Below are 22,813 nucleotides of genomic sequence, written 5' to 3' on the forward strand. Positions count from 1 at the left end.
ACCCCAAATCATACTTGTATGTACAAAATGATCTTAAAGCCTCTGTAGTTTACTTATGCCCTCCCTCATTTCCTCTACTGCAATGACTTTTTATAGTTCCGTACCAACGAGCAAAGGAAAAATTTTATAGGGAATTATAGGAATTACCAGGAATGATGTTAACGAGCTGATGCTTCATCCTACAACATTTTATTATGATCAGTAAAATTACTTAACCGGCTTCACTGTGATAGGGAACAGGGGGAACTCTGGGAAGAGTGGGATCGCTTGGAGGTCAACAAGGTACTGTAAACGAAGGAGCAGTCTCAGCCTTCAGAGTGGAGGCCTGACCTCGCCGGAGGACGGAAACGGGGCTGCCTGGCTCACCTCCCCACGTTTTGTTTCTTATCCCTGTGGCTTGTGTACAGACAGTTGCTCTGGTAACATGCCTAGCATTGTCTGCATGTGTTTTTCCCTGTCAGGGAGCAGAAAGAAAAATCCGAGACGAAGAGAGGAAGCAGAACAGGAAGAAGGGGAAAGGCCAGGCCTCCCAAACCCAGTGCAACAACTGTGAGTGTGGCTGCAAAGGGGTAGGCTTTGTCTGGGCCAGGTCCACTGGGGAATGGGTGAAAAGAAGTGGGTTGCGGGTAAAATATGGACATGCAAGGGATGGCTTGCTTTTCCCTAGCAGTGGAGAAGGGGCGAACTGTCCCTGTTAAACGTAAATAGAATCACATGATCACAATGTTAGAACTAGGAGGGATTTTTCTAATGTCAAGGAGACCAACATCCTCCTTCTCCAGACAAGGAATCTAGGGCACAGAGAGGGACAGGAGGGCAAGAGGGGACCGGAGCTCCCCCTCAGGACTGCTCACGCCAAGTCCACTCTCTTTCTGCTGGTTTGGTGATGGGAGAGGGGAAGCTTTTAAAGTGTGTTCACATCTGTGGTGTTTGGGAATCTTCATAGGAGACAGTCATGAACTTTAGCTAAGATCAGATCTTACAGGTGAGAGTTTAGTCATTCACAGCCTTCTCACTTATGGGTTTTGTGATTGTGTCCAGCCTCTGATGGGAAGTTGGCGGCGATACCGTTACAGAAGAAGAGCGACATCACCTACTTCAAGACAATGCCTGATCTGCACTCCCAGCCCGTCCTCTTCATACCTGATGTTCACTTTGCAAACCTGCAGAGGACAGGACAGGTATGGCCTCCCTGCTAACATCTGCCTGCCATCCATTCACTGGGCTGGTAGAGCCTTAAGACAGCATCACTTCAGGCACTGTTGATCTTAAAAATAAAACCCATGAATTGAACAAAAAGTCAGCTCTTCCCTACAGAAAATGGAATTTTATAGAAAGGAATGTCTCAGGAGAGGAAACCAACTTACTAAGGGGAAGGTGAGAGTGAGCTGATAATCTCGAAGTGTTGACAAAGCAATGAAAGAGGAAGAAAGTAAGAAGGCTGATAACCTGTAAGAAAAGTTTTGTTTTGTTAGTTTTGTCATGTGGGATCCACCTGATGCGATGAAGCTCCATCTAATGGTGGGAAATCGAACTGCACCCATAACTTTAGAAAGTTGCCCAAGAGGAAAAATTCTTTGATTAAATAAAACTCTATCAACAATTTTTCCCTTAGTAAATTAACAGTTTCCATTGAATAGGTAAATAATTTCACACCAAGAGAAAAATGAGATTGTAGACAAGCCTTTTAAAAAAAGTTCCTGTCTTCTAGGTATATCTATAAGTGAAATTATAGAAATAATATTATATAAAGATCCAAAAATTAACTCATTATGGTAGCTCAAGTTGATGAAATGTTATGCAGCCACTAAAATTATATTTATGAAAACTATGTAGCAACATAGGAACTCATTATGATAATGTTCAGAGGGGAAAAAAGTACAATAGCCATTTGTATCTATACTGTGATTCCAAATATATACCTGAATTCGAACAAGACAAATTGTAATACTTGATGAGTAGGGCTAGGAGATGGATGACTTTTTGTAATGTCTTTAGTATTATTTTTTTTTATGTTATGAATTAAAATTGTGTGAGGTAGTTACTTCCCCAGTGTTAGCCAGAATTGTCTTTCACCAAACCAGTTGGGTTTAGTGACTCTTGTATTGATTAGTTTTCTTTTAAACTCAGAGTCCTCTGAGGAAAGGTCTGTTGAGAAACAGGTGCATAATGACACATTCCAGTTTTTCTTCCATTCTAAGTGTTCACACACTCATTAGAATTGACCTTAGTCTAGGAGCAGAAATCATTATCAGCTTAACTTTCTCTTTCTGGAGAATATTTTGTGTATGAGACAAAGCAGTTGTACACCAGGGCTTTTTTTAAAAGTTGCTGTTTTTGACACAACATGGCAATAAAATACCCATAGTTTTTTCTTAGAGTGCATTCCACTAAAATGTAGCATTCCCATCTTGTCTTGCTTGTTTGATAGGAAAAGGACACAAAGAAGAAAGGAAGAATATTATGATTTATTAAGCTATGAGGGCCAGCACCTATTTTTATTATTTTTTAATTCCCAAGAACATGATGGTGATTTGTGTATTTACAGTCTTCGTAAATACATGGGATTTTTTGAAGCTAGGTGTCCACACCTTCCAGGAGAGAGGGGGAAACTGAGTTAAATTGCTCTTATTATTTACTGGTGTGATTCTGGCTTCAGCCCGGTGTCAAAACTGACAGCCTGACCTGTTCTCTTGGCAAGATTTCTCTGAAATACACAAAGCTGTAAACGAATCCTAAGAGGAAAAGTGACCAAATCTGACTGCTCGTGACTGTCAGTCCTCTGGCCTCACTTGCTCCCTCCGTGTCCTGAGCTGGGCTCCTAGCCTGTGGCTGAATCAGAAGGAAAGTGTAGCCTTTACCATGGGTTGGTTGCAGCAATTTGCAAAGCAGCCCAGTCAGCGTCCCCTGGGGCGTTGCGAAGTTAAGTCCCGCTGTCTGGGGCTGTTCTTGAAGAGCCTCCGGCTTCCCCTGTGGCCTTGGAGTCAGAGTTAAGGGGCTCAGTTAGGGAGCCTGCCTGGGCTTCAGGCAACAAAGGAACACACTCTTCTGTGCTCTAGAACAATGGGTGAACGTCCTGTGGTTGATCAACTTGCTTGGCCGAAGGAAAGGAGCGCCTACTGTGTAGCTGGCTGGAACTTTAAAGGCTGCCTTTTCTTAGAAAAGCTGCGAGCCTTGGGAGATGGGTCCAGAGGCAGGAGGGAAGAGGGCAGTGCCGTGGCGTGAGAAGTGGGCATGGGACAGGGCTTGGCTGACTTTGACAGGCAAAATGAGAGCTAGTTGTGGCAGATCAAAAGCTGGGCCAGTTTTACCATAAGGGAGCAGGGGCGGGTAGGGGAGGAAGGGCCATGGTACCCACTGCAGGCGTGAACCTGGTAAAATCAGCCACGCGGCAGCCCTGCACAACTGCGGGGCAAGCAGCTGTTTAGCTTTCATGGTCGGTGAGCGCTCCGAGCCACGCTGAAGGCACCTCAGCTCTGGTCACATGGCCTGGGGAGCAGGCTTTTCACTATCAGCCCACATGTCCCCTGCTCCTTCATTATCTCACTGATTCACTTGTGGGTTGATACATTCACCAGACGGTTATCAAAACCTCACATGAGGGCATGAACCCAACGTGCAGGCTCTGTGGAGATCGTCAGTCTCCCTCTCCTCGCACTGACGTCCTGATACGCACTGTGGCTTCTGTCGGGAATGCCTTTAAAAAGAAGTGACAAGGGGAGCTTGGGAGAAACGGTGGGAGGCAGAGGCATTATCCCACTGGATAACATGTACTTGGCGGGTATGACCCTTCCTCTAGCCACCTGAACACAGGGAGGACATCATTCCTCCCTCGCACCCTCAAGAACCGTCTCCCCACTTGTGGCTTGTAAACCCTCGATCCCCCAGATCAGAGGCATTCTTTTTTTTTTTTTTTTTTTTTTTTTGCGGTACGCGGGCCTTTCACTGCTGTGGCCTCTCCCGTTGTGGAGCACAGGCTCCGGACGCTCAGGCTCAGAGGCCACGGCTCACAGGCCCAGCCGCTCCGCGGCATGTGGGATCTTCCCGGACCGGGGCACAAACCCATATCCCCTGCATCCGCAGGCGGACTCTCAGCCACTGCACCACCAGAGAAGTATAGGCATTCTTGATAAGAATGCAGGTTCCCAAGTTCCATTCCAGGCCTTTCAAATTAAAATCTCTGAAGGGGGACTCTGGGAATTTGCATTTACGAGAAGTTCTCCAGATAGTTTTTATGCACTCTAAAGTTTGAGAAACACTGTCTAAGAATTAAATTCATGCAATAAGCCCTACAGCCAACCAAGAAGAAACAGTGGGTCATTACATGAGAGGAGGAGAAATGACAGTGCAAGGAGGTGACAGGGACGGTGCAGCAGAGGCTGCTCAGGAGGCCAGGAGGACACTTAAGAGAAGGCTGCTTCCAGCTTTGGGTCACCAGTCACCTTTGCAGAGAGCTGTCCATTACCCTACCAGGGTGGTGCAGCAGGGTGGATGTATTATGCCACGTTTAAAGAAACCAGCAAAAGACAAGCCAGCATCAGGAACTTTTCCTCCAAATCCAGTTGTGTGTCCAGTGCTATGGCTCAGGCTCCCTTGCTTATGTGGGTCACTCTATATGCATCTAAATAGACAGTCCCATTACTAGTACATGCCAGTGCTCTGATGCCACACTGAAACATGGGGTCTGGGGAGGAAACGTGTTACCTTCATTGTTCTCAGTTTAAGAAGAAACAAAGTATACAATACAACCATAGACATTAAAAAGTTTAAGAGGAAAAAGTTCCCTGTGGAAATCCGAGCTAATGTCTAGAATGACTCATTCCCAAAGAGTTCCAGGTAACCAGCTTTGTTATATAACTAAGTTTGGGTTTGGCAGCATCCCAGGAACGGCCACAAGCCTTTGAGAAAGTTTCCACGGAGAGTGTCAGTCTAGACACAGCTGTTTCTCTCCCAGGTGGCTGCAGCAGGGACAGTGAAGAAATGGATTAGAACCAGAGGTGACTTTGAAGTTAATGTGTGAATGTTGGATACTAACTTGAGTTTCATCCTTCACCCAAATGGAAATGGTCCTGCAGCACATAGTTAAAGCTCACAAAAGGCCCACAATTAATTGTCATAAATAATTGGATGAAGAGGACCTAACATACATAGCGGATACCCTCTGGATTTCCGGAGTTGCATAAAATAAGGATGCTTCATAATGTCTTTAAATCTGATTCTGCCTGCTGCCATGCTGGCCACCAAAAGAAGTCTCTTTTTCTTCTGGCCAGAGCACCTCCTAGAGCTAAATGACCTTTCCTGGCCTGAGGGTAGTTAACTCCTAGATTTTTGTGGTCGCGGGATGCCAGGGTAACCCAGGTCCCTTTGGGGAAAAAACAGAGGCCTGGGGTTACTGCCGTGGGGACTTCCTGTTCTGCACTCTTCTCCAAAGCACTCTGTCTGGAGTCAGCTCTCCTGTGGACTGGATGGGATTGGTTACTCACAGGCCCTGCTCCAAGGCCTTCGTAAACAATGATTTTTAGATCTTGCTAAAATATTTCCTTAATGCCAAAAGCAAGATTTGGCTTAGGGCTATAGGTAAACTGATTTCCAATTTTAGTTCATTAAAATCTAAGAAGTAACCCTAGGGAGACTGTGAAGAGGTTAAATTTGTATTTCCTCAGACACACATGTGCAGCACCATTAAACAGATTTGTCTTTTGTCTTTTTTGAGACAGTGTAATGCCTTAGGAAAGTCTGTGCATCATGTAATATATTTCCATTTCTTGTGTCCAAACTACAGTAAGCCTGTTGTTTTGTTCCACAGGTGTATTACAACACGGATGATGAACGAGAAGGGTAAGACACTCGGTCTTTTCACTCAAGCACCCAAAGTCAGTTCATGTCAGTAGAAATGGGTTTCCAAGCACAGGGTAATGGGGCAGGGGGTGAGAATGTCTGCTCAGCCTCCAGACTCAGAGCTAGGAAAGGCTTGACTCTGGGGATTGTCTGGAAGGAGGCTGGGGAAGGCCATTCTCCTTCCAGGCAGATGTAGCACAGCATACTGCTAGGCAATGTCTTCTAGGCAGTGTAGCACAATATACTGCATCCTTGATAGGTGGTCAGCCAGCTTCTACTTGAATGTTCCCAGTGATGGGAATATTCTGATACTCATGATACTGTTGGCCAGGTCCAGCTCCAGGAAGTTTGTTGAACTGATGTCTGTCTTCTTTTGACCCATTAGCTCTATTTCTGCTCTCTGGATAAGTCTCAACCTTTCCTCCTCATTCAGACATAGTTTTACCTCTCAGCATCTTAATTCCCCCTCCAGGGGGTAACACTAGATTTGTTAATAGTCTCCTTAAAGCTGGCTCTCAGAAATACACATGTTCTGAACCACAGGAGTTGGAGATTATATTGGGATGATTTCTTCTTGTGACCTGGATACTGTTTTTCTCTTAAAGCAATCTAGAACTACGTTCATTTTTCATCTACATAACATTACTTATATACAACTAAAGTCTTGGTTTGCATTAATTACATGTGTATAACTAAACTCTCTAGATCACTGGTTTTTCAAACTATAGTCAAACCAGGTATTCTTCCCTATGCAATTAACATATTTACTGGTAAAACATTTCAAAGTGAAGTAAGTGGAGCAGATATTCTTGAGCTCATTTCCTAGAGCAGAGCTCAGGGAACTATAGCCTAAGGGCCAAATCAAGGCCTAATACTTTTTGTACTGTCTGCAAACATGTTTAAATGGTTGAAAAAATCCCAAAGAAGAATAATATTGCATGACACTTGAAAATTATGAGGTTCAAGTGCCCAGAAAGGAAGCTTAATTGGAATGCAGCCACATTAATGCCTTCGTGTCTTGTCTCTGGCTGTCTTGGTGCTGCCACAGCAGAGCTGAGTACAGAGGCGCTGCTGTAGTTGCAGCAGAGACCGTCCGTCTAGCCGGGAAAGCCTAAATATTTACTTTACAGAAAAAGTGTGCCACCCTCCAAAGGATAGAGGATCTCAGAAGAGCCTAATAATTCCCTAGTTGGTTAGGAGCAGAGCCTTGTCCAGGATTTGACCTCTAGATTCTGAGTTCCAAATTTTCTAAATACATAATTAGATTGTTCTTTTCGTCTTGGTACAGAGGCAATATATTCCAGGGGTGGGAATGGACAGAAACGCTTAGCACGAGCAGTTGTAATCTGTTGTTCACGTAGTTTACAAAGGACAGGTTGGTGTCACAGAAAGAACGTTGACTCTGAGCTGAGGAAGCCCGGGTTCTACTCCCGGGCTGCCGCTCACCCGTGTGAAGCCTGGGGCCACCTCCCTGACCTCTGGGCTTCGGTGTCCTCCATCGTAAAATGAGGATTTTGTATAAGACGATCTGTACGATCTCTTGTGAGAAAATTGAGTGTTATATAAGAAATGCCTGGGACCTAAATGCTCTTGCACGTGCAGGCTGCGCTTGTGAATCTGCCTCAGCGTAACTGTCCTTCCCTGCAAGTCGGCAACATTTAGGTGGCGAATTGACCTACTTTGACCTCTTTTGGCCTGGCCTCTCTGTAACAGTTCCCCTCTTTTATTGCAGAATCTTGAGGCCTGAGGCCCAAGGCTCTTACTCTTAACCATCTTCTCATTAGAGTTCGACTGAGCAATATGGGTGGCCTTGGAGCCCGGCGTTAACACATAGTAGGACTTGGCTATGGTTACATGTAAAAGTGGTAATCGACATTCACTGGACACCTTGGCTAGGCACTGTCCTAAGTGCTTTCTATGGATGATTTTATTGGATTCTTCCAAAATTCCCATAGGGAAGATGCTATACGTACTTCCACTTTATAAGGAGGAAACTGAAACTTCAAAAGGTCAGGAAACTTCTAAGCCGCACAGCTGGTGAGTGACAGAGGCAGGATTTGAACCTGGGTCTAGCTGCACTCCCATCGCCTGCCTTTAGCCATCACGCCCCATCACCTAACCCTCGTAATTCTTGATCTGTGGCTGCCAAGGAATCATCCAGAGACAGGCCCTCATCGTGATGGCTCTCTGGCCTTGACAAAGGCATACCGTTTGGATTTTCGGACCCAGGTTGTGACAAGCCTAGGAGAGTGTACCTGGCGGAGGGGGTCAGTTCACCGAGCCCTGGGGAGAACCACCTTCACGGGCATTCGCTTAGCCTTCATCAGATCAGGACTGTCTGGCCAGTTCTCCTCTCTCCCTGCCAGGCATAAATCAGTTAGTATTGAAGCATCTAACTGAGTGTTGGAGAGCATCCTTCAGGCAGCCACCAGCTGGAGGACACAGCCTGCCCAGGTGCACCAGGGCCCTCTCCCGACTACTCCAAAGCCGGAGCGGTGGCCAGACACGGGCTTGTTCATGAGGAGGAGAGCTTTTTGGCCTGAAGCGCCAGCAGTTACAGAGAAACTAGAGAAAGTTCGGATGAGGTGGGATGGGGAGCCATCGCCAGCTAGGTACCTGAACGAAACGAAAAGAGGAGCACCTGTTCGCTCCTGCCTCCGTGTCTAGTGATAAGTATTTGGGGTGACTTCTGGTGCTGAATCTGGGGATCACAGACCCCATGCAGGCTTGTTTCCTAGGCAGGGGCTATAACAGATACAGAGGCTTTTGGACACCATCTCTGAGCAGCAGGTCTCTTGCTGCGTATCAGAATCAAGCCGGGGAGTTAAAAAAATACTCACATACAGGGACCGTCTCCGGGGATTTTGACTAAATTGGCAGATGGGTGCAGCTCAGGCATGGAGACCTTTTTAAAGTCCCCAGGTGATTCTAACGCACGCAGTGTTTGAGAACCACTGCTCTAGAGCCAGTCAGCCATGATTTGAGTCTTGCATTGATCTTACAAGCTGTGTAACTTAAGATAACAACCTTTTGGGGCCTCAGTTCCCTCATCTAAAAATAGCAAATATTAATACCTACCTGCTAGAATTATTAGAAGCATTAATACATAAAATGCCCTGACACATGGAAGATGCTTTCAAAAAAACAGAGCTGTTGTTGTTGCCAAGGTTCCTTTTCAGGCCCTAAATAAATGATACTTCATTGAGAAATGGAAGAGAGGAAGATGAAGAAAAATGGAAAGAAAAACCAGACAAAAAGGATTTTCTGTAGAGCTGAGCCCTTAACCGGGGATTCATGAATGGCTCTCATGGGGAAGAGGGAAGGGCCTTACGCTCCCTGAAACAGTATTTAAATTGATATTCAAATATCATGCATGATGAGAAATTCTATTTCCGTTATTTCTGGGGATCTGGTATCCATCTCCATCTGACCTCTAGTTCCTGGAAAACCATTCTTGCCTTAATCCTCTGTCCACACTGGTCCCCACAGAGGTGCCCCCCGTTCCAGTCTATTGTGAGGTCCCCTCAAGTCTAGCAGCTCTGTGGCTTCTGCACTGCATTTGGGGCACAGGGATTCTTGGCAAATTTGGGCATCCTCATGTGTGTTTTTAATCAAACCTTTTATTTCAAGATAATTATTGATTCACATGCACTTGTAAGAAGCCCAACCCCTTTTCTTTCTTTTTTTTTTTTTTTTTTTTTTTGGCCACACTGCTCAGCATGTGGGATCTTAGTTCCCCGACCAGGGATTGAACCCAGGCCCACGGCAGTGAAAGCACCATTTTAACCACTGGACCACTGGGGAATTTCCAGGCCCACCCCCTTTTCAATTGATGGTATTTTGATTTTTACTGTTAGATATTGCAGTTAAAAAATCCACCCAATAATACTCAAATCTGCATCAGATATACAAGGAAGATTTTTAGAAAATATTTAAGGAAATGAAAATCATGTTTACCATCCCTCAGAGTAGCAGATTTTTATCAGTTTCTTACATTAGTACCAGTTATTCTTGCTTGTATACTAGTTAGCCATTTTGCAAATTAGAAGATTTGAACTAAAGACTCTTAGAACTAAGCTTTGCCTTTTTTAATAAATTTAACCTACATTTGCCCTCTCTGTTGCTCTTCATTCTTTGCTTTATTTCTCTGTTTCTCTTTGGGATCCTTTTCCTATTTTTTTTTTTAATTGAAGTATAGTTGATTTACAATGTTGTGTTAGTTCCTGGTGTATAGCAAAGTGATTGTTATACATGGGATCCTTTTCCTATTGCCAGAAGAATTCTGTTTAATAATTCTTTTGTTGTGGAACTTTTGGCAAAGAATTCTCTCATATTTGTTTATTTGTTGTAAATGTTTTTATTTTGTAATCGCTTTTCTAGGGTATTTCTGTTAGGTATCAAATTCCAGGTTGGCAGTTACTTTCTTTCAGTTTTGGTTTCCATCATTTTTTGTTGAGAAGTCAACTGTCTTATTGTTGCTATTTGAAATGTAATCTTTTCTTTCTTCCCTTCCTTCCTTCCTTCCTTCCTTCCTTCCTTCCTTCCTTCCTTCCTTCCTTCCTCCCTTTCTTTTTTCTTTCATTTGAGAAAGACTGCTTTAAAATTTTTCTCTTTCTCTCAGGTTTTCAAATTTTTTTATGATGTTTCTACGTGTGGGTTTTCTTTGTACTTTCTTTTTCCCCCTGCTTGGTATTTTATACCACTCATTGAATCTGTGAGTTGATGTCTTTCATCAGTTTTGGAACATTCTTGGCTGTCATCTCTTCAAATAGTGCTCTTCCCTGTTCTCTCCCCACTCCTTTGAGACTCTAAATGTGTATTAGAGTTTTTTATTCTGTCCCTATGTTTTTTATGTTCTTTTCTAAACTGTCCATCTTCTTTACTCACCATGCTCCAGCCTGGATATTTTCTATTGACCTCTCAAATCCTCTCTTCTGCTAGGTTCAATATACTAAACCCATCTATTGAGTTATTAATTTCAATTATTGCACTTTTTAGTTCTAGGACTTCCACTTAATTGGTTTATTTTAATGAACTTCAATTCTAAATGTCTTGTCATTTATTTTCATGAACATAATAACTGTGCTATAAGTATGTTATCTGGGTGTGTTTCTATTGTATGTTTTTCCCTTGGTCCTGTTTAATATTTGATAATCATTGAATGATGAACAATATGCGTAAAAATTATGGAGGCTCTGGATGACCATATTTTTCCTTATGAAGGTTTTCCCTATCTGGTATGTAGCCTTAGTTAACAGATCACCATAACTGAGTCAGGGACAGAACTGACCCAAAGCTGGGTTGCAGTTTATTTTAACCTCAGATGACCTCTAATTCATCCTAACTCCTAGATTGTACCTTTGAGGGACTTTCTATGGGTCTTTTTCCTTCATGGAGCTTGAAGTTCAATTTTTGTCTCCTTAGCATGGGGAGACTACCCAAGCCTCCTCTATGAGTTTCAAGGGCTTTCTGCTTAACTTCTTACTCTCTCATCCTGTGCAGCTTAAAAACTTGGCAAATACCTGGGAAGGAATACTGCAGTGTCTGGCTTACTTCTCTGTGCTTCTCTACTCTCTGGAAGTTTTCCTATTAGTCCTGAATAACTTTGCAGCCCTAAACACCAATTTCTGTTTCTCTAACACCATAAGATTGCCAAAAGCTGTGCAGACTTCTTTGCCATTAAGTATGTGCCTCTGCTGTGATCACCATCCTCTACTCCCAGCTGAGAAATGGCAAATGCTTCCAGAGGAAAGTGGCCCACTGACTATCAGCTCACCTCTCGCATTTTTCTCCTCTGAGATCTCAGCTCTCAGGTTCTGGCCGACTCAACAGTAGTGTCCAATACCTTCAATAAGATTAAATATATATGTATATATATTTACAGTTACTTACATCGTTCTTGGCTGGAACATTGCTTGGTTTGCCACAAGATACAACATCTTAGCCAGAAACAGAAATATCTGTATTTCCTCTGGGGCCTACTGACCTAGTTATTTACTACTTTCAATTGTAAGCTCTTAACTACCATAATTATAAACATATGTGGGGTTTGTTTGTTGATTTTGGTTTGTGTGTACTGAGTGTGTCAGATGAACTTCTATCAAGACCCTGAACTAGCATTGATTAAAGTCATTTGGGGATGATAGGTTCTTCCCCAGAGTGATTTATTGTTGAAAATAAACTAATTGAGATTCTACTCCATAATGTGAAAGACTTTGTGAGGACTTGAACATAAGAGCACCTCCTCTTTTCTGAGGCTAACAAAGGGTAAGGATGTTAATTTATTTAGGGCAGATGTGGTCATCAGCCTACACAGGCCAGAAGCAGAGTTGTGAACTAGACAAACTATGTCTCCATGGTGCCTGCACCTCCTTTCCATGCTTTATTTTGGTACCTCCTCACCTAGGTACTGATGCCTAGTGTGGTTCAGCCTGATAGGTAGGGCTCAACATTGCCAAGTATGTCCAGAGACAGGCTTCAGATCCAAACACCTTCCCAGTTTTTCTTCTGATGAAACTTAGCCATCCTTTTTTACACCTCAGGGACTTGCTTTCCCTGACATTGACCCCACAAAGCAATGATTTCATATGTTGCTGGAACTGGAGTCCCTCTACATGTTAACATGTTGTGCCCAAGGGATGGAGACTGATGTCAGAGAAAGCACCTTCTCCTTGTTCTTGTCCTTTTGTGCTACAAGCCAGTGTAATTGAACAGGACATTAGGAGACCTGAAATCCTTACTCTTTCTGTCAATTGGGCAGTCATTTCTGCCCCTTTTTTTCTCACCTTGCTTTAAAAAGAAATGAAACCATTGAATTCAGACCACACAAGCTTATTGACTCCTACTGGGTTTATAGATTTGAAAGTGTGAAAAAACATTTCTGAACTCCCAAGAGAAATGTGGTTTATCCAAGATGTTATTTTAATGGCAAAGTTTGTCATGCTCAGAATGGGGTGCTGTCAAAAGTCAACAGACCTGGAAAAATGTAAATAAATCTTTCTTAATGAGAGAAAGAAAATCCCTAGTTTAGGAACCCTAACACAACATGAAAGAGTGTCTGGTGATGTTTCAGGCTATTTACCCATCATTAACCTACTGGTCATTGACAGCAATGTCAATAGATTTTTAATCTTCTGCTCCCAGGGTCATGGTCAGTCCAGCTCCAAGACATGACAGAATAATATGACCCGCTTTTATGGTTTTAAAGAAAAGTGAGGGAAAGATAGAGGGAACAGTGCTCTAAAAACTTATTACCACCTTCAGCTGGGACTTGAGTTTGAGTTTTTCTTCTGGCTATTTCCATAGTTTGACTTACTATGGAATAAAATAGAATGCTGACTCTGAATATCATTTCTCATACCCTCACTCATCATCATCTCACATTTATCGAGTACTTTATCATGAGGTTGCTCCTCAGAGCTGGGTTCTCTCAACAGCCTGTTTCACTGTTTTAGCTGCGTTGCCCTGCATGAGACACATAACGCCCTGAGCCTTAGTTTGGTCGTCACCGAAATAGGGATAAGATTGGTCTTTGCGCTGCTGGCTCACAGAGTGTTCATAAGACTTAATTGACCAAGGAGATGTAAAGTGTTTTGATGAAAAGCGTGGTCTTATTAAGGGCTCATAAACATAATTTTGGACCACCTAGAGTAGAAGATGGTAATTTAAAGCCTTGTTGGTTTAATACTTTAAACTATTAGAATTAATAGAAGTACTTTTTGGACTGTCCACAGTTTTATACCATGTGTTCTTTCTACCACTGGACCCCACCATTAGCTCCAGTTGAGAATTGATAAAAAGAACTTCTTAATGACAATGATGCCAATAGGGACTTGGCTTTGGAGCAGGGTTTTTTGTTTGTTTGTTTGCAGTACGCCGGCCTCTCACTGTTGTGGCCTCTCCCGTCGTGGAGCACAGGCTCCGGACGCGCAGGCTCAGCGGCCATGGCTCACGGGCCCAGCCGCTCCGCAGCATGTGGGATCTTCCTAGACCGGAGCACGAACCCGTGCCCCCTGCATTGGCAGGCGGACTCTCAACCACTGCGCCACCAGGGAAGCCCCGGAGCAGGGTTTTATATTATCTTGGAAGCTTGGGATTGATATAATTGTCAGTCTCTGATGCAGGAAGCTTTTCCAACTTTAGCCCTTAAATTGGGCCAAAGTGGTAGTTTGGGCTGTTTGCTATCTGATAGTGAATGGAAACTTTGAGCTCTTTTAAATTGTCTGCCTTATGTACTCTTCCCCGTTATGTCTCTTCCTCAGATCTCTCCAACTTTAATTATCATGATCATCATGACCATCATCATCTCTAACTAACACTTCTGTAGTACTTAAAATGTATCAGGCAACTTTGTGAGTTTGAATTTACATTATGTTGAATTCATTTAAGCCTCTCAACATCCTCCTTTTAAAGAGGCTGTTGGCTCAGGGCAGTTGAAGAATTTGTCCATGTTTCCGTAGCTAGTAGATTGCAAAGCAGGGGTTTATTTTTTAAATTTTTAATTGAAATATAGTTGGTTTACTGTGTTGTGTTAGTTTCAAGTGTACAGCAAAGTGATTCAGTTATACATATAATTTTTCAGATTCTTTTCCATTATAGGTTATGGGTTATTACAATGGATTATTACAATAAGATATCGAGTATAGTTCTTTGTGCTATACAGTAGGTTCTTTCTGGTTATCTATATTATATAGAGTAGTGCGTATATTTTAATCCCAAACTCCTAATTTATCCCTCCCGCCCTTTCCCCTTTGGTAACCATAAGTTTGTCTTCTATGTCTGTGAGTCTGCAAAGCAGGGGTTTAAACCAAGGTAGTCTGGACCCCAGATCTCATGTCTTAACAATTCTGCAGAACTGCCTATCTGGCATTGCTTCATGTGCCTGGTTCCAGGAATCCCCAGAGAGATTAAAGTCTTCTAAAAACCTACACCTGCTCTCTTGAGGGCTTAAAGGACCATAAGACTCCATGCAGGGGCATTTTCTCAGTGTTTTAGTCAGTTTGGGTTGCTATAACAAAATACCATAAACTGGGTGGCTTAAATAACAGAAATGTATTTTTCAAAGTTCTGGAGGCTGGAAGTCTGAGATCAGGGTGCCAGTATGGTCAGTGTCTGGTGAGGACCCTTTTCTGGCCTGCAGATCACCATCCTCTTGCTGTGTCCTCACGCGGCAGAAAGAGAGAGGGTGTCCTTTTCTCATAAAGACACTCCCATCATGGAGGCCCCACCCTCAGGGCCTAATTACCTCTCAATGCCCGGACCTCTGAATACCATCCTCCTGGGGGTTAGGGTTTCAGCATATGAGTTTGAGGGGACACTCAGCGGCAATGACTTCTCTTCAGTGACAATCTGTTCTTCTAATTTCCTTCCTCTGGAACAGCCCTCCGTTCCCTAGAGTGCCCAGACAGACAGAGACTTTGGGAGGAAATGCAGAGCCACCAGAACTGGCCAGTTGGGGACCCGTGGGCCCTCAGGAAGGGGGACCGAAACCCTCTCCCATGAGGAAGGGCCGGGTCTAGGGAACCTCAGCCACTGCAGTCTCCTCTGCTCCAAGCTGATGGAGTTGTGGAACAGCAGGAACCGAGGGCAGCCTCATAACTTAGAACCAGCGAGGCAGGCCCGTGCCATTTCCAGAGGTCACGCTGTGCCCTCAGGGCTGGCGAGAAAGTGCGGGACACCCAGGCCCTAGCTAGGTGGGACGGGCTGTATAACTTGCACACCACACAAACACAGGGCTCAGGCCCGCATCCCCAGCCCTGGTCTTCTGAGCAGGAAGGGGGGTTAGGTGCAGAACGGAATGGGTAAAACCCAGAGGCCTCACCTCGGTGGATCCATGTTCAGCAGCAAGGAGGATGTCTCAGGGCCATGCGTGAAAGATACTGGCATGTGTGTTCTGCCCCACATGCAGACTTGGGACCCGTGAGGGGGAGGCAGGAGGTTGGTGCGTGGATCCAGTCGTGATAAGGGATGGCGTAAACAAAGGGAAGAGATAGGGACCGACACATCCATACACCTTTTTGTTGGCACCCCGGGTGCCTTCCTTAATTAACACTTTCTCCTCACCTTTTCTAGCAGCAGTGTCCTTGTGAAACGGATGTTCAGGCCCATGGAAGAGGAGTTTGGTCCGGCACCTTCTAAGCAGATGAAGGAAGAAGGGATGAAGCGAGGTACTGTTCCCGTTGAGGCCCTCCCCCGGTGTTGCTCCAATTAGGAATGGTGGTGGGGACATTTCACTGAGAAGAACCCCCGGCCCGGCCCATGTCCCTGTGGTTCCGTGCTAGCCTGGGGATGCTTTTATTGATCCAGGAAGTCCACAGTCTCCTCCTTTGCTTTAAACCTTATCTTTTTAAACAGCCTAAGCAAACATTTATTCTTCCTGGGCACTGATTCTTTCCTTCACCTTGAGGGAAATGTAGTGAATATACTGACTCATCAAGCAGTGAGATACAAGGTTAAAAAGAAGCTCGTGCTGTGTTTGACAATACCCTCTCATAAGCAGCAGCAGCTGAGAATCCTTCAACAGACGCAAACGATTAATCACGGTACAAGTCAGGGAACCTGTTTTCTGTGACATCCCAACTTACTCATTTTCTCTCAGTCAGGGATCTTATCCCACTTCACCGAGAGAATGAGAAACGAAGCACAGGCCTGTCAGTGTCTTGCTCAGCATCTCGATGCTGTGCTGATTCATTGTCCCTCCTGGGAGTAAGGGGAAAGGGGAGGTGGTGGCTTTTCTCCCCACATCCTGCTGTAGCCAACACCAAGAGCTTCCAGAGACCTTCTGCTTACAGCACTGGACTTTTAATGAGTCAGGTTACCGTACGTCCACCATCTGCACAGGCTTGAGGTTTTCGTTACTGAGAATTTTTTTTTCCTATTTGTTGAAATGGGATTTGCATAATGGTCGAGAGCATCCCCTGTGTAGCCTCCCTCAGCCACATCGAGTCACGTGACCTTGGGAAGGTCCTCTGCACCTTGGAGTCCTCACTTGTAAAATGGGGTGACAGGAGTACCCACGTCACAGAGGGAGGCTTGATGAGTTAATGTATGTAAAACACCAAACTCAGGTGCCCAGTACATAGTAAGCACTCCATCTTCACTAATATAATTAGTTTTATTTTTAGACCTGGATCTAGTTAAGGAATATTATCATAATTGTGAATGAGTAATGAGCATTTCAGAATTCAAGGAGTGTAAATACCTGAGTAGTCTTAATTACAGTAGTAATATTTAAACCTATAAAGGGTTTTCCGGCTTCACAGGCTCACCATCAAATATTCGAGTGCATTTTGAGCTCCATTCCTGCATGCCTTTTATATCTCATCCTTTAGAATGAGGGCAATGTTATATGGAAATCAAGGATCACACGGGCCAAAGTGATAGTAGCTTACATCCATATTTAGTACATGCTGGCTGGTCCAAAGCTTGTGTTTTTCAGATATTTTGAGGTTGTGAAGTCTGCACAAAAATTGCCATCAGGAATTGCTGAGACAAAATGCAAAGTTACGGCCTTTGAGACATCTCAGTCCTAGGGACACGTGAGGGCACTGCAACCTTCCAGCAATAGAGAACTCGTTCTCCCGGGAGTGGCTTTTCTTTGGAAAAGGACAGTGGAGTTACTGAGCCCCTCGCCTGGAGCTCCTACGCTGAGCTGGGCTTTGAGAGGCACAAGGAGTCAGGGTCAGTGACAGTGCCCGTTGTTTGTTAGAAGTTCTCCAGGACAGAGAATGACTGTAATTATCACCAATGCCGTTATTTGTTTTGCCTTTGTAGCCACTTCTCAGGGTGGCTCTCTCAAAGTCATGGGAGTCGGTTGCCTTTGTCTGTACAAGCTCTGGGATGCCTGATAATGGTTACTGCTATGTTAGTGGAGTGATTCCTATCCACAGATACACAGTTAATGAGAGCTGCCTCTCTGGGCAGGCCCTGGGGGTGAGCTGTAAGCCCAGCATGCAGGTGTGGCTATCGACAAGCCCAGCAGGAGATGGTGGCAACTGCAGCCCATCAACCCGCTGCCATGCCCCCTTTAACCCATTCCAGGGGCTCCTACAGCAGAAGTAGCAGCCACACTATTTTTAAAGACAATGATTTTCCAAGAAGAGGTCTGTAAATCCAGTGGAAGCGGCCCTCATTTAAATATTGGGCTGGCCAAAACGTTCGTTCGGGTGGGTCGAACTTTTTGGCTAACCCAATAGAATATGGTTTGGGGTTTCCTTAGGGTCAGCCTGCTGGAAATTACATTTTTCTGTTCGGGGTTACAGGAAGAAGTTACAGAATGTTCATCTGTAACAGCCACTGGTAGGAAGCAGTCTCCTGGGGCAGCTGTGTGGGCTTCGCAGTCACGGCTTCCCGTCCCTTCTCTTTCAGTGCTTTTGTACGTGAGGAAGGAGACAGACGATGTGTTTGATGCCTTGATGTTGAAATCCCCCACCGTGAGGGGCCTGATGGAAGCGGTAAGCAATGAACCCCCTTCAGCCTCCGAGAAACTGGCATGTAGTCTCCTGAGCTGAAATCCATTTATTAAAATGCAGCCTTCGAGATGGCCCTGGAATGAGCTTTCTCAAGGAAAAAGAAAAAGTAGAGATTCATGGGGACACTGATTTCCACCCTGTCTGGCTTATTATTAGCATCTTAAGGAGAAGGAAACTTTGTAAAACTGCCAATTCCCTGTCAGTTTAAGGCTAATCAGAGTAAGATGCCACAGAGAAAGTTTAAACTGTGAGTTTCCATTTGTCTCTGCATGAAACCAAATTAGATACGTTTAACTTCCAAATCTATACAGAACAAAAACGATTAGGAAGTGTCTTGCCAGCTGCGATAGTGTAATCCAAAATAAAATATGACCTGTTTTGGTTAAGAAAAAAATATAAATTGCAGAGTTATAAAATGATTTAAGTAAGATTCTGAAATCTCTCCTTCCCTCTTCATCCCCTGTTTAGTCTAGCATTACCCAACCTGGGCTCAGGAAGTTATTTTATGTTTTATCCATGTATTATCCATCTGAATATGACTCTACATTGAAAATGATATCTGACTCCCCTGTACAACCATGTTGTAGAAGATCCAGGGTTTTTGTGGTGATGAAGACAGCAGGACTGCCAAGGGACAGTCTAGAATTTTTGTTGGTCTGGAAAACTGCTGCATTGAAACAGCATATTGGGCTATGGAGTAATATGTGAAAATGTGTAGGACAGTGACTATCAGTGGAATCATCACTATGTTGTCTTTTGTGGATGGTTTCTTTCACTTTGCGTAATGTTTTTGAGGTTCATCTATGTTGTAGTATGAATCAGTACTTCATTCTTTTCTATGGCTGAATAATATTCCATTGTGTGGATATACCACATTTCGTTTTTCCATTCACCAGTTGATGGACATTTGGATTCCCCCCCCCCCCCACCTTTTGGCTATTGTGAATAGTGCTGCAAAGAACATCCAGGTACAGGTGTTTGTTTGAATACTTGTTTTCAATTCTTTGGGGTGTATACTGAGGAGTGGAATTGCTAGCCAGACACGTAAGGTCACATTGTATAATCGTACAATTTATAGGACATATCAAGAACAGGCAAATCCATTGAGACAGAAAGCAGATTAGTTGTTGCCAGGAGTTGGGTGAAAAGTGAATGAGAAAAGTCTACTTAGTGAGTTTCCTTTTGGGGTGATGAATTGTTCTGGAACTACATAGTCCTGACGTTTGCAGAACATTGTGAATGTACTAAATGCTACTGAATTGTACACTTTAAATGGTTTAAGTGGGGAATTTATATGATATGTAAAAAAATTATTTATTTGTTCATCTGAAATTTTTTTTAAAAAGCACAAGAATGTTACCAATGTGGTTGGCATTGTTAGGCAATTCAGAGCAGGGCATGGAGGACCACCCTCTAAGAAACACCTGGCTGGAGGGTTTGGTAATCTCTTCTGTTCTCAGGATCTGTCATTGGCATGGCGTTTGTTGTTACTGAATCTGCCCCCCACCCCATAAAGGGAAAACAAAACCAGAAATGAACACAACAAAAAGTATCATCTATCTCTCTTCAAATGAACTAGGATTTTTTTAAATAACCCTAAAATGACTGGAAGATTGATTTATGAGCTACAGAAGCCCTTTGAACAAATTTCATACCTTTAATCTGGCCTTTAAGATCATATTACTGAAACTGACTTACCTAGGATGGTGGTGAAGCTGAAAATTACTTTAGCAGCTGTTTTGAATGCATATTCCCAGTCCTCAACCCCAGATTCCCGTTCTGCTGAAGTGGAGGTGGGGGAGGGCGGTGGAGCAGCAGGAATCTGCTTTTTTTTTTTTTTTTTTTTTGCGGTACGCGGGCCTCTCACTGTTGTGGCCTCTCCCGTTGCGAAGCACAGGCTCCGGACGTGCAGGCTCAGCGGCCATGGCTCACGGGCCCAGACACTCTGCGGCATGTGGGATCCTCCCGGACCGGGGCATGAACCCGTGTCCCCTGCATCGGCAGGCGGACTCTCAACCACTGCGCCACCAGGGAAGCCCAGGAATCTGTATTTTTAACAGTTTTTCAGGGTATTCTGAGATCAGCCAGGTGTGAGAACCACTGACCTAGACCAATTCTGCACTGATTCATTACGCCTTCTTCCTTGGTGTCTTCCTTTCCTGTTTGTGACATCTGGCTAGTTCTACAAGTGTTCTGTAGCTGTGGTCTCGCTGGATCACAGTGGGGTTAAATGTCACCTTCACTTCCACCCAAACAATCCCTGAGTTAACTCTGCTTTTTTGTTTCTCTCTTCCCCAATTTGTTTCTCTCTTCCCCCAGGGGCTTTGTCTCTTGCTGTCTTCTGTGTATCCCCAGGTGTTTGAGCATATATATTTGTTGACTGAATTGAGCATCCACTGTGTATGTACCACCATGCCAAGTGCTATGGGTGGCATGTATTTCACATGCATTGCTTCACTTGAGCTTCACTATAGCCCTGTGAACTTGGCAGGTCAGATGTCATCACCGTCATTTACAGATGTGGGGTTTCCTGAGCTCCACAGAGAGGCAGAGCCAGCTTAAGCCCTTGAGCAACTTAAGTCCACTTAGGGAGACGTCCACACATGAAAAGTTATTGCAAGAAGAATAACCATTCCAAGTCACAGCTCACAACAACTAAAGGAAAGAAGCTTAGGCAATAGTAAGCCATCAGGCAAGAAGTAGTGTGTATGATGGTTGATCCCACACAGTCAGGGTTCAAATCCTAGCTCTGACACTTCAGAGTAGTGTGACCCTGGGCAAGTTACTCAACCTCTCTGTACCCCAGGTTCATCGTTTCTGAAATGAGAGTAATAATAATATGGGATATTATTATGAAGATAGATACTGATAAAATGAGATGTAGTGTTGTTTCGAGGATTAAATGAGTTCCTATACAAGGTGTTTAAAGTAGCACATAGAAACACTGTATATAGGGAGCTCCCTGGTGGTGCAGTGGTTGAGAATTCACCTGCCAGTGCAGGGGACACAGGTTCGATCCCTAGTCCGGGAAGATCCCACATGCTGCGGAGCAACTAAGCCCATGCGCCACGACTACCGAGCCTGCGCTCTAGAGTCCGCGAGCCACAACTGCTGAGCCCACTTGCCACAACTACTGAAGCCCATGTGCTCTAGGGCCCGTGTGCCACAACTACTGAGCCCGTGTGTTGCAACTACTGAAGCCCACATGCCTAGAGCCCGTGCTTCACAACAAGAGAGGCCACCACAATGAGAAGCCTGCACACCGCAAGGAAGAGTAGCCCCCGCTCGCCGCAACTAGAGAAAGCCCGCATGCAGCAACGAAGAACCAATGCAGCCAGAAAAATAAATAAAATTTTAAATACAGAAACACTGTATAAATGAAAAAAAAAATATATATATATATATATATATATGTGTGCGTGTGTGTGTGTGTGTGTAGTAGACGGCTGTAAGTGCTATGGGGTGGAGAGGCAGATTGAAATTCCCTCAAGCCAAAGGGGCTAGAGAAGGGTGTTCTCCCCTGGTGAAGCTGGCTGGGTGCACAGGGAAAAGGTGGCTCGTGGCCCCGGTAGCACCCCCTTCTATGCAGCTGAGTCATTCATGCATGGAGATGCAGGCCTGTCCTCCCCAATTCTATTGACAGGTCAAATGTAGCCACCTAGGAAGTATTTATAAGCAAGAGCCACCCCTTTTCCAAAAGTGCACCTTAGGGGCTTCCCTGGTGGCGCAGTGGTTGAGAGTCTGCCTGCCGATGCACGGGACACGGGTTCGTGCCGGGTCTGGGAAGATCCCACATGCTGCGGAGCGGCTGGGCCTGTGAGCCATGGCCGCTGAGCCTGCGCGTCCAGAGCCTGTGCTCCACACGGGAGAGGCCACAACAGTGAGAGGCCCGCGTACCGCAAAAAAAAAAAAAAAAAAAAAAAGTCATCGGCCTCCAGAGCTGGCAGTTGTGTTGGATGCCTCTAGACCAGGCAGACAGAGTCCTACATTGGTGAAAACCAATGGAAATCTCTAGTTCTGCCTGTCACATATCTGAGGTTTCTGGGCAAAGAGAACTCTCCACAAAGTAAAAGTCTAAAAGTTCCAGATCGTCAGCTAGCCAGTAACACACTGATGAGATATGTCCAAGACCTAGGATCCTCTTGGGCATCAGGGAAGTGTTAGGGGGTCCTTAAAAATATTGATCATGAGCTTTTAAAAATGATGGACATATACGAGCAGTTCAGACTACTTGAAAATCACAAAGAAAAAACCAGGCAGTCCTAATGCCCCCGCTCTGAGAACTATCACGAAGCGTGTGCTTGCCATGCACACGGAAGGGGAGTGTTGTGGTGACACCATCCAGCTCCTGGGCAGAAGGATTCCTTCCGTAATCTCCCGACAGATGGCCAGCTTCCTCCACATGCTATCCTGCACGGTCTCACTTCTTTCCAGGCTTCTGGATTTGGCAAAGCCCACTTCCTTGCCTGGCGTGGAGGCAGAGGACGCTGTGTTAGGGTGGCATT

The 22,813-nt window shown here is 44.6% G+C and overlaps 1 protein-coding gene across 1 annotated transcript in view; it reads left to right on the plus strand.

The window, feature by feature from the left end:
* GRHL2 (grainyhead like transcription factor 2) overlaps positions 1-22,813 on the plus strand; it is a 154,727-nt gene that overhangs the window by 122,492 nt on the left and 9,422 nt on the right. The window contains exons 10-14 of the mRNA XM_059995003.1: positions 462-549; positions 1,042-1,181; positions 5,807-5,838; positions 15,910-16,004; positions 18,205-18,290. Of these exons, the coding sequence (XP_059850986.1) occupies positions 462-549; positions 1,042-1,181; positions 5,807-5,838; positions 15,910-16,004; positions 18,205-18,290 (441 nt within the window). The remainder of the gene's footprint in view (positions 1-461; positions 550-1,041; positions 1,182-5,806; positions 5,839-15,909; positions 16,005-18,204; positions 18,291-22,813) is intronic.

Source organism: Delphinus delphis, chromosome 17 (genome assembly GCF_949987515.2).
Source record: "Delphinus delphis chromosome 17, mDelDel1.2, whole genome shotgun sequence".
NCBI lineage: Eukaryota > Metazoa > Chordata > Mammalia > Artiodactyla > Delphinidae > Delphinus > Delphinus delphis.